The 13,130-nt window shown below is 34.2% G+C and overlaps 1 protein-coding gene across 1 annotated transcript in view; it reads left to right on the top strand.

Moving 5' to 3' along the window:
- The window catches only part of LOC127835721 (uncharacterized), a 54,289-nt gene extending 51,255 nt beyond the window's left edge, over window positions 1–3,034 (top strand). Inside the window, exon 18 of the mRNA XM_052362158.1 lies at window positions 804–3,034. Within this exon, the coding sequence (XP_052218118.1) occupies window positions 804–1,774 (971 nt within the window). The 3' untranslated portion in view covers window positions 1,775–3,034. The remainder of the gene's footprint in view (window positions 1–803) is intronic.
- Window positions 3,035–13,130: the final 10,096 nt, after the last annotated feature.

Below are 13,130 nucleotides of genomic sequence, written 5' to 3'. Positions count from 1 at the left end.
CATGCGCATTACAGGTTTTTTTCGCAAAGAAAAAACAGTGGAGCGATGCAGGGCCATCATGGCCCTCTTGTTTATTAGAGCCTACTCGCATTGACATATGGCTTCAATGCCCGACACCAGCGCATATGAGTTTGCATGGTTGTCCCATACAGGAGACATGTGGTTTTCTCCGGGTAAACTTATTGTCTCCACAGCACTGGCCACACAAATATATAATACATTAGAATATTACATAAATAGTAGGTCATTACAACTATAAATCAAACTTATTCTCAAGTATGAGTGCTGTTTGAGACACACTACATGTTTGCAAATAATGCAGCCTCAGGCATAGAAAGACCTTCTGAACGGCAATTTAAACACAACACAGAATGTAAGGTAATTCAAGTAATTGAGAAACCAGCTTCTTACTATGTCGTGTTGGGTATAAGGACATGTCATAGGAAGTGCGAGCACAAGAATAAATAATTTTGTCTTTTTGCGCCTTACCTTTCTATTCCAACATTCTGTTTAAATTCTTCAAAATTTACAAATAGCAAGAAGAACATAATCTGAAATGTTACCATCACTCAAAACTTGTGCTTTATTTCAGTCTTAGAATCAAAACTAGAATACTAGTATGTGGAAAAAATAAAGAAACTGATAATTTTATGTAATAAAATTAACACATATGCACATTTTTTCCACAAATAAATGTGCTGCCTAATTCACAGAGTTCTACTTAATACATTCAGTGTTTATTGAAACAACATACATATTTGAACATTTTATAAATGACTTTGTAATTATTTTTATTGATACAGATGAGGAATTGCTGGTTCAGTACGGAGATGAATTTGCCAGAGAACTTGGCATTATCACAGACAATGACAGTAAAAACAGTGGTTACTTGAAAGGACACAAGACGGTGAATACCGGAGACAGACTTTATAAGTGTGAGGTGTGTTCTTATGCATGTTACAAGAGTAGCCACTTGAAGACACACATGAGGCTACATACAGGAGAGAGACCGTATAAGTGTGATGTGTGTGGTTATGCATGTAACCAGAGCGGTAGCTTGAAGAGACATATGATGAGACATACAGGAGAGAGACCGTACAAGTGTGAGGTGTGTGGTTTTGCATGTAAAGAGAAATGTAACTTGGAAAGACACATGAAGATACACACAGGAGAAAGACTTTACAAGTGTGAGGTGTGTGCGTATGCTTTTTACGAAAGTGGTGACTTGGAGAGACACATTAGGATACATACGGGAGAGAGACCGTACAAGTGTGAGGTGTGTGATTATGCATGTAACCGGAGAGATTACTTGAAGATACACATGAGGATACATACAGGAGAGAGACTGTACACGTGTCAGTTGTGCGGTAGTGCATTTAATTGGAGTGATGACTTGAAGACACACATGAGGATACATACCGGAGAGAGACGGTGCACGTGTGAAGTATGTGGTTACGAATTTAAACAAGATTCTGACTGGAAGAGACATTTGAAGATTCATTCAGGAAAGAGACTGTACAAGTGTGATGAGTGTGGTTATGAATGTGACCTTAGTGGTAGCTTGAAGACACACATGAGGATACATACAGGAGAGAGACCGTACAATTGTGAGGTGTGTGGCTTTTCATGTAAACATAGTGGTACCTTGACGACACACATGAGGATACATACAGGAGAGAGACCATTCAAATGTGATGTGTGTGGCTTTTCATTTAAACATAGTAGTCACTTGAAAAGACACTTGATGATACATTCAAGAGAGAAACAAGTGTGAGTTGTGTTTATGCATGTTAGAAGAGTGGTACCTTGATGACACACTTGAGAATACGTTCAGAAGAAAGGCTGTACAAGTATGAGTGGTGTTGTTTTGCATCTAACACAAGTGGTTACCTGTAAAAGCACATGAGGATTCATAATTGAAGAAATATCTACAGCAGGACCCGCCCAGGAAAATGTCACAAATCTCTGATAAAAGTAGTGTTAGGGCTTTAATATTTTGCAAGGAACACGTCTTGGTTTCTTGTGATTAATATATACTTGTATAATAAGTTAACTAAACAATCTTCTCTTAAACGACAAGCCATGAAGGTGTAACATTTGAAAGTAAAATTATATAATTTTCCTCTACCAAGTTTGTTTAAATCATGCCCCTATGGTAAAAACTTGCGTTGTCCTGCATCTATTTTGTTTGCACTGTACGTGTATAGTGAAAAACTTTCTCTCTGGAACTACAATGCCCAGAGTTTTGGTATTTGACATCTCACATAAATTGAGCTTCTATACTAAGTTTATTCAAAACTGGCACCTACTGGTTGTAACCGCTGTTCCATATTTGTAGTCAAAGTGAAACAATCACTGTAACCCCTAGGGTTCGGTAGTTAGCATGATACATGGCATGGTTGTTTTCTTCCATGTTTGTACAAATAGTGCCCTGATTTAAAATTGGCTCCACTGTGTGGTAACTGGTTTCCTGTACAGTATAAAAGTGAAAACTTTCAAAATATTCTCTTAAACTGCAAGTCACGAAGATTGGTATGTGACCAGTTTATCGTTGTGTTTTCCTCAACCTTTTTTTAAAGATTTTTCCTAATTGATTGAAATCGACATTGTGATAACCTGTTTGAATTATATATTTGCCAAGTCCGAAAGTGATTGGTGTCGGTCAGGTATTTTTATATGGTGACAGTGAAACATAGTGTACACTGTAAAATAGTAAAAATATAACGGTAACTCAAGTTATGTGCATTAACTGTTTATATTGATAACAGTGCTAGAATCACATACCAAGGCTTAAAGCCGTATGTATTTTGAAATAAACTTTACAGACAGTATAAAATTAAATATTTTGACAATTTGATGCGGTTCCATTTTTGTTAAAAGAATATGAATGCTATCATACTGATGGCTATTTCTTTTCAATATGAATTGCTTCAATCAGGCTATGTATAAAACAATTACAAGTATATGTTTGTTTCCTGAACTTCATGATGAAGGGAAAATATGTCATTAATACGATAATAAAATTCACATTATTCTTACTGTGTCTTTATTTAAGATGGTTCTGTTCACAGATTTTGGCATGTAAACGCTTTACATTGATAAAGGTAAATATTGGAACTAAATTTCTTTAGTAAAAAAAAGAAGAAAATGAAAGCAAGAAATAAAGATAACCCTTTACTGGGCTCGAACCACTCACCCTTGGAGTTAAAATTCTACGCTTAGACCATTCCGTCATCCATTCTTTTATCGTGTCCGGTGTATTTTAAACTTTACAAAATCAGTCCTCGTAATGTTACAAAATATAAGGATAACAACAGAACTCTCCCAATTATTAAATTGTTCAACATTTGTAATAATTTTCAGGTTTTTAAATTGTTAAAAGATGCACATAATGGATAAATCGAGCATAGTTATTGTTCAATATTACTGTTTCCTTGAAAATATAACTACAACGAAATTTTGAAAATCTGAAACTTTTTAGCTCACCTGAGCACATGGTGAGCTTTTGTGATCGCCTTTTGTGCGTCGTTCGGCGTCAACATTTTGAGTTGTGACAACTCCAGAGGCCACATTTATTGTCCAATCTTCATGAAACTTGGTCAGAACATTTGTCTCATTGATACATCGACAGAGTTCGAAACTGGGTCATGCTGGGTCAAAAACTTGGTAAAAAAAAGAAAACCTTGTGAACACTGTTGAAGTCACATTTGATGCCAACTCTTCATGTAACTTTATCAAAATGTTTGTCTTAATGATTTGTTGGTTGAGTTCAAAAATGGTTCCGGTCCCTTGAAAACATTGCCGCCAGGGGGTGGGGCAGTATTTCTTATATGGCCATAGAGAAACCTTGCGAATACTCTAGAAGTCACAATTTTTGCCCAATCATCATGAAACTTGGTGAAAACATTGGTTTCATTGATATCTCGGACGAGTTCGAAAATGGTCCATATCGGTGAAAAAATATGGCCGCCAGGTGGCGGGGCAGTTTTCTCTTTATGTATATAGTGAAAATATGTGAACACTAGAAGTCTCATTTTTGGTCCAATCTTCATGAAATTTGGTCAGAACATGTGTTTTCTGGATATAACGGTTGAGTTCAAAAATGGTTCGCATCGGTACAAAAAACATGGCCGCCAGGGTGGAGGGTCATTTTCCTTATATTTATATAGTAAAAGCTTGTGAACACTCTAGAATTCAAATTTTTTGCCAAATCATCATTAATGTTTTTCTAAACATTGATTTTATAGATATTTCGGATAAGTTCAAAAATGGTCATGATGGGTGGAAAAACATGGCCGCCAAGGGGTGTGGCAGTTTTCTCTATATGTATATATTGAAAACATGTAAACAGTCTAGTTATGATAAGCCATTTTGTTAAACAAAGATAACCTTTTCATACTTTCTAATAGTTAACCGAGTATAAACCTGGTACTTCCTCCATATAATGTGGTGTACATAAAGACAGTAGTTTGCATGCAATTTAATAAACCTATTGTTTCTATGTCATAAAATAACTGTACATGCACTAATGCACTTTAGAGTCTTACCTTTGATCTTTACTGATAAGCCAAGTTACCCTACTGTGTTTTGGTGTATTGCTTGAACATCTAAGATCAATTGGATTGGGAAAATCAATAATCTCAGCAGAATACTGTGCTATGAAACTGTTTCCATGGCAACCTTGACTCCAGTAAAATGCACTGGCTTACCCTGTACATATTTAGTGCAGTAGATAATGACCATCCATAAAGGAGACATAATGCTGATCATTTTCATGCATCTTTTTCACTATAGGGTGTCATTATTTTGCATTTACATGTGTATATACTTTGTTTGTGTACATGCTGTAATTCATTTCTTTCTGAGTAGTGTTTAGATGATGTTTAATGTCTCAACTGCCAGTAACTAATTAATGACAGAAGTCTGTCATCTGATAACCAATATATGTCATGTTAATACTCAAAATGAAGAATTTTGTTAGAGGAACATGAATATGCTATTTGTTGTTTTGTATTATTTTGACTCTTATTTTTATACATGAATTTTAGTTAATTGTCATGTTTCCTTTGTCTAAGCTGAGGAGTCACAGAGGGAGGGGCTGAAATGCCTTGTCTAAGATCCTTATCTGTCAATCAAAATCTCAACACTCCTCTTAGACTATGCAAAAGCCAATAAAAATTGAGATAAGCCCAGAAAATATGTATTGAAGTATATTATTAAATGTTGACTATTGGCCGATGTCCTTCTAGCCTGAGGGTGTACAGTGAACCCGCGTTTATCCGGAATTCGATAGTCCGGAAAACTCGCGATCCGGACGAAAGTCAAGGGGAACGGATTTATTATGCAGTATTTTCCCTCGTTCAGTCCGGAAACTCGCGTTCCGGATCCGGACATATATTTCGCGACACCGATCTGTGTCAATCTCCACGCAGAGTTGTCGTTCCTTGCTCTCACATACAACTCTGCGAAATGCTCAGCTTGCCATTTTGCCTATAAAATAGGTAAAACCGAACAAACGCATTCAATATATATTTGATTGGATATTTAAGATCGCATGCATTAAATTAAGAACTATGACTTTTAAATGTTCGATAAATCGTGCAAAATCGTGCGATTTTTAATGCAACTCTTTGGAACTATTTAATTGCCCATTTACGCAGATGGAATCATTCCACGCACTTCACAAATGTAAACAATTGAACATAATTTTTATTGAGTGACGTTAGGAATTGCTTCGACGTGTGTATGTATGTTGGTTTCTTAACATCAAAAAAACATATCAATTTTATAATAATGAATAAAGACGGATATAAGATATCATGGTATGAATGCAATGTAACCGTCGTGCCAGAGATTGTTTAGTATACTGTAACCTCAATGATGAACGCTTGGAATGATCATGACATGAATGAGACGCTTTCATAACAATAGTCCGTTCTGAGCCCAACACAGAGGTGAATGTAATGTATCCGTCGTGCAAGAGATTGAACAACGTATAGAATGTGGTTCCCGACCTAATTTACTCTTCAGTCAGAACGGTATCATTTCATTTTGGTCCACGATAAAGGCCGAAGTTGATGCAACGGGCTCCCCGCTGCATTGTTGAGAATCGATTTACGCTTATGGTGAAAACATTTGAGATCTCATTCGATAAAACCCGAATCGCCCAACTTCAAGAATTTAATGTTTGCTATCAGTTCATCTCTTGTGAAAAACTTTTTTTCTTCAAGCACGTTTTAAATGGCAGCCGGAATACACATAAAATAAACCAGTTGTGTGGACCAAGCTTAGATGATTTTGATCGTGGCTGTAAGGTGTGTGCTTAAAAGTGGCTTGCCAAATAAAGACGGAAAAAGCCATTAATGGCTGCTTATAAGCCAAGGGCAAACAAACAGAACAACTGTTAAATACATTGTGTAAAACGAAAGTGATTGCTCTATTGTGTACAATACTTCTTGTTATAGCGAGTTAACACCACATGTACGATTTGTTATTAATTGTGATCCTTTGTACATAAATACTCCTTAAAATTATCGGATTTTGATTTTTACTCATCAATTAAAAATTTCATAAGTGAAATACCCCTCGGCTGAAACAATTATCTGGAGCTCTGGTAATATATCATCTTCTATTTTAAAAGTTCAGACTAAACTAGACCTTAATACAATAGTGACTAATACCTCTACATGAAGTAACTAGTAACAGGTTACAACAATTATAAATTGGCCGCTTAGGCAGGATTTTCAATAAGAATTGTTTAGAGAGGACATGTTGCATTTGAAATAGGGCTCTGGTCATGAATACCGGGTAACGCTTACTGTGCAATAGATGCATTGCCTTAAATGATTCAAATAAATGAATACTTTCTCCTTTAAACATTTTAATATTTACTTTTGCGTGGGTTTTGAAACAATTTCTTTAAATTGTAAAATATGTTCCTTGTTGTAAGTGTCTTGCATCACATTATGTAGATGAACATCTTAATGAGGTCCAATAAAAAACTTACGGGTAAATTAACTTAACTAAACTACACTTAAATGTTAGTTTACTTGCCAGCAAATTACGGGTACATGATGCCAGTGTCATAATTGTCGAGTCACGGCATTAATTGGTTTGACATCTAAGATCTTAATTATGACATAGTTTGCTTGTCTCGTCTTAAAACTAGGATCCAACTTTTTATGCCCCCGGTAGGGTGGCATATAGCAGTTGAACTGCCCGTCGGTCCGTCTGTCAGTCTGTCTGTCAGTCTGTGCGTCCGTCCGAAAACTTAAACATTTGCCATAACTTTTGCAATATTGAAGATAGCAACTTTATATTTGGCATGCATGTGTATCTCAAAAAGCTGCTCATTTTGAGTTGTTAAAGGTCAAGGTCATCCTTCAAGGTCAAAAGTCATAAAATACAATCCAAGGTATGCAATAAGCTTTAAAAGGGAGATAATTTCTAAACCTGCCAAATGATATATTGAAATTTTATTTCAAAGCGGCGCAATATAAGGGGGCATTGTGTTACTGACAAACACATCTCTTGTTAATAATTTATTGATAATGCACATCAAATGTCCATTTCAGATATTAGGGCAGTACACTATAAATGTTAAAAGAGTAAGAACTGCACATTGCAAGCATCCTTTTGGATTGATTGAAAAAATATTGTCAAGATAATTGCCGAAATGTGGAAAGTGAAACTCATCTATTGACATAAACAACTACAAAAAAAAGTGTAAAAGAAATGTCAATATTTTTATCAATCTTTAAATCCCTTATTTGATGTGAAACTTCGAAAGTTCAAATCACTCATTTTTGTAAACAAGCCTGTTTTCTTTTTCAAATAAATTTGGCCGTCATGGTCTGGTCCGTCAAGGATATATACCGTCCTGACCAACAAATATATTATACGCTTTTGAATAATTGCTTATTTAGAAATATCGTTGATCTTTAATGCAAAGTTTTATGGAATAATTAACGACGAATTTTATTTTGTTTACATTTCACCGGAAGCAGGATTTATGTAGGTAGCAGGCTTTTTCGGCCCAGTCCGAAACGTCAGAAAAATTCAGCCCCAAGCCCATTCGGCCCCAAATCGAACAGGCTTATTCTGCACAATATTTTAATACACTTTTTTCTTTAAAACTTCATTGATTACTGCGGTTATAGATTGGCGGTCCGTTTGTTGGCATTTTCTCTGGATTATAAGTGAATAAATGTGTTAATGTGTACTTGGTTGATATGTTCAATTAGTTTGTTGGTTCGTTTGTTAAATATTGCTTTTGATTTTATGATTGATTAACGGAACTTAATTAGACAACATTATCGTTTTACAAACTGTTACCAATTTGTGTCATTGTGTAGGTTTTTAATTGAATCGATTGTCGGTTCGTTTGTTAAATATTTGCTTTTGATTTAAGGTGTAAATGAGGAGTACTTGTTTGATATGTTCAGGCTTTTTTGCTTTTTTGTCGTTTGTTTCGCAGTTTTAACGCAATTATTTTACACACGTATAAAAGTGTAAAGATTGTGTTCATTGGCATTAGTAATCATTTTGCTATCTCTGTTATATTTGGGCTACTCGTTCTATATCGTGCTGTGATATTGGATGTGAAATTGGAGTTTACTTTGTGTTAATCGTAAATAAATTAATATAAAACAGTGTCATTGTTATTGATTGTGATCGAAAATTTGTGATGGAAGACGCGTGCCTATTTTGTCAGAAGGCCGTCCGCTCCTTGCAGCATGGCATCACGTATGACGTCTGTGATAGATGGCAACATCGCACATGCAATACAGGTAAGTGTCTATGCAAACTGACTAGCTAAGATTTTAGACATATACATAATTTTCCAATGTAAGCTTTAACTTATATTAACATAGTAAAATCGTTGACATGGTTGTAATTTTCCATTTTTTATTTTATTTATTGTCAGGTTAAATTTAACGGACACAATTCTTCTGTAAGATTATTTTTTATTTATAATCTTAAATCTTCCATTTATAATCTTAAATCTACCTATTTGTTATCTATTGATCCGAATACACATCACATGTATTTAACAACCTGATAAAGATCATAAAACCTGGCATTGGTGCGGGTGCGCTAGACAATGGCTTCATTAAATAATGAATGACGGGGTCGGAGTAATTAAAGAAAACAACATAATGTTTAATGAATTAACGATGTGTATCACAACAGGAACAAGTGTATCCTGTCGATTAGAATAAAAATTGTTACTTTGATTGCTTTTGAAAATAAATTGATACTTGTCTATGAAACAATAGCAGTTTCGTCCATTAGTGTCAATTTATAAATCAAATATGTAATGTACAGCTTCCCTTATTTTGTAAGGTAATTTATGACGAAATTTGCAAACACTTTGCAGACATTTTTTAGCGCAAAGAGGGGGGGGGGATATCGTCCTTACCTTCACATGCAATGACTGCTGCAACCGCCCATACGTTGATGAGGAAGTTAATGGCTATTCCATTTCTGCCCGGAATACAGATTCCGCGCGCATTCAACAGGTACACTTTATATATCCAATATGCATTCACCAAAGTAAACAAGTACTAGAAAATACAGTAATTTAACAGTGAATAAACATTTCATACTAAGATATTATACTTATAAACGCGTGTAAAATATATGCTAGCTGAACGGAAAATTTCAATAGACACGAAGCCATCTTTGACTATGTTCATTTATCCTGGCTGAAAAGCATCGTATGGACGCCGGCAGACTGGTCCATGTACTGGTATATAGTTATGACGAAAACAAGTATACAGAAGTCATTTTAATACAGAAGTCATTTAATGATCGAACGTGTTTTCGTTCGTTGTATATACCGGTAATATCATTTTGTTCACTCAAACGAAATTTATTAACTTAATGTAAACTGATTAGTATATAGTTTTTTTTCTTTTCAAGGGTGGCAACGTTGGTTGAAAATGCGGTTAGCCGACAACAAGTGGTCCTTCTATGTGTTGGTACCTCCTGATTCAGCCCATGGCTGGAATGTCCGATGACATAACTACAAACAAGCTGATAAAGAAAAGTCGCGTTTTGATCCCAACTGTGGGATTGGTCTTTAGATCTTCCAAAATACACCAAGGTTTGGTTCTACCCAACAAACGGACCCGAGATCGTTTCAATAAGAATTAGGCTGCCGATGCAATTGGGCTTAAATAAATAGGTCTAAATGAAAACATACGTTTTGACCTTATATGCTTTCACGTGCCATACTTTGTACATGGAAGGCAATAATGCCATGCGGTTTGCTAATTTACAGTCCCCTTTTGCTTATATTCATAATGCATAAAATGATTTTGTTTAAAGGAAATGGGGTCCAGTGCACGATAAGCATTAAACGGACTTGTTCACGCTTTGGGAAATGTCTTTTTTCAAATGAATTGTCATATATGCTAACAGGAATTCATGCAGTTTATTCAGAGAAGCAAACCTACATTCTTGATGAACATATGAACATTTTGTTTTTGTTTTTAAATTGTTTATTTATCAATTATCACCAGTTGAAATCATAACGCTTATAAAGCGTTTGTAAAACTTTACATCGATAATTTAGCAAATACGTGTTTTGAAGTTATAGTTTTTTAACTGCGTTACAGTTTCAATAATGGCTTTTGCTTCTAAAGATTCTTTAATCGATCCCAATAGGTAGGCACACATTTAAAATATATATGTTTGCTTTGTTATTATAACTACTTTGACCCATTTCAAGTATTGTAGTTTTGTTAGTGAATTTATCTAAAGAAATTTTTCAAAAATTGAAAAAAATCTTTGAACAAGTTATGTTGTTTTTCACATCAGTCAATACAACCCTACATACATTTTATTGGGGCTATCTGCATTATGATTAGACAAATTATATTGATTTAAGCAATACTTATTTATCAAAAGCAATCAATATACAATGAAGGATTAGATCTTCTAATATAATAATTTGTACTTTTTTTTCTAGACTGTACAAATTGATGAAGTTTATATTTTACGTCTAATCAAGTATTCACTTTATTGTACAATCAACTGTAATGATGAAATTATTGTTTATGCAGGTGTCTGTTTAAACCAGTAAAAGTCAAATGCATTAACACAACTGACAAACTTGGCTATAAAATCATCTTGCAATACTACCTTTTATTAAGTCACAATAATATGTTGTTTTTTTGTTGAAAAAATGAAATAAAATTTCAAAGGCATACCTTGTTCTTTGAGAATTTTACAACAGTACTGTGCTGTTGTCAATAGCTCTGATACCGCTGTTACTTAAATGCCCTGGGTAATCCCTGCATGAAATAACGAGAGCACCGAAGGCGTTGAAAGTTTATTGGCAAGATACAATTAAGTTTCTGCTGAAGTAAATAATAAAGGAACAGTTGACTGAATAAAAATCTATAAGGCTATCATAAAGAAATGTTTTTAGAATAAGTTAACATAAATGAAACAAGAAGTTGAGAAATATATCAAACCATCTTATATCAATCGGAAAATCATAAATTTGTACCAGGAGAGCTTGATATTTTGCGAGCAAGTAAATGACCGGATGTAAATGTTATTTCTGATTGACTAGACGTTTATTTATGCTCTTGTTTTAATTAACATTATCATTACATCCTTTCTATTAACCAGGCTGAACTACTTTTCTGTCATTCGGAAGCTCAGCCCAAAGTTATATCTTTGTTTTTCGTGTTTTGTTATAATTCATTTAACTGTTACGATCTTTTCATTTAAACAGAATGGAACATTTCGTGTTGTGGTCGTTATATTGTTGTTGTTGTTGGTATACTTACCGATTTCGTTACATAAGCAAAATATTACATTCACGCTGTATTTTGGAGCACATGTTCTGAAGTTTTTAATTCTTATTCAAATAAAAAAATAAATAATTTAAGTAATATGCAAAATAATTTATTTGCAGATTAATATCAAAATACTATATTTATCCCTCCTCTCTTTCCGTCCAAAATAGAAAGGTAAATATTTGCCTTCACAAAGTTTAACGATATTACATCCCTAAAAAACTCAACAGTTTTCTGTAAGAAACAAGACAATTATTTATCCGCTATTATTTAATACATACATGGAAACAGTATTTTATCTCTAAATCAAATACGACGAGATTCACTTTGTTAAAAACACAAAACTGAGTATGCAAAAAATGGTAGGAACATATGTATTGTATTTATTGGAATGATGGCATATATGAAACAAGTTGCGAACTATGATAATTAAATCAAATTCTCGTTCCCATACACGTTTTTAAGGAAATTAATGTCAGATTTTGGCTTTTTTCAAAGGTCATTAGATACGATTGCTTACAAATCTTTATTTAAATATATTTAACTAATTTTAATAGTAAGAACAAGTTTAAAATATTTTTGCGTAGCCGGGTTTCGAGCCCATGTAGTATGTAGCGGATGCTCTACGAATGCGCGACGCTAAATTTCATGAACGGTTGCGAACATTATACCTATTGTAAACGTTATCTAGCTTTTGCCAATAAAGTAATATTTTTACGAACGAATTTTGTTTTATTTTTTCAGAACGTTAAAATGGTCTTAGAAAAATTCACTTAAAATGGTATTTTATTTACATCTTTTTCATAATAATAAGATAACATGAAGTCTGACTACTTTTCCCGTGTCTGTGAAGTGTGCCCCTTCAAAACTATTTATAAGTACATTCTATACAAGACCGATGACCTGGTTGCACAAGGAAGAGTCCAATATTCGAAAAACTATGTCATGAACAGTTTGACCTTTAGTGGAGTCATTACGTTTGAATAATGAATGATTAAGTAACAGTCCAGACAAACTGCAAACTGATGAAATTTGACACTTTTTTCTGTAAGTTACTGTTAGACTGTGACCTAAAGGTTTTAGGTAGGGTGACGGTTGTTAAACATTACATTTAATATCAATAAATCTCATCGAATCAGTCAATTGTGTTATTCAAGTTTATGAGGTTCTTATGCGCATGAGGCTGCATTATGTGAGGCGCCTGACTGTATCCAACAACTCATACTAAATTAAGTAGATTCACACAACTTTGGCAGAATTTTGAATCACACTGTCATGGCCAGTGAAAACTTCGGGTTCAGTTTGTATTTTAATTCG

This window comes from Dreissena polymorpha, chromosome 6 (genome assembly GCF_020536995.1).
Source record: "Dreissena polymorpha isolate Duluth1 chromosome 6, UMN_Dpol_1.0, whole genome shotgun sequence".
NCBI lineage: Eukaryota > Metazoa > Mollusca > Bivalvia > Myida > Dreissenidae > Dreissena > Dreissena polymorpha.
Note: the sequence above shows the minus strand (reverse complement) of the source record. Positions and strands in the feature narration are given on the sequence as shown.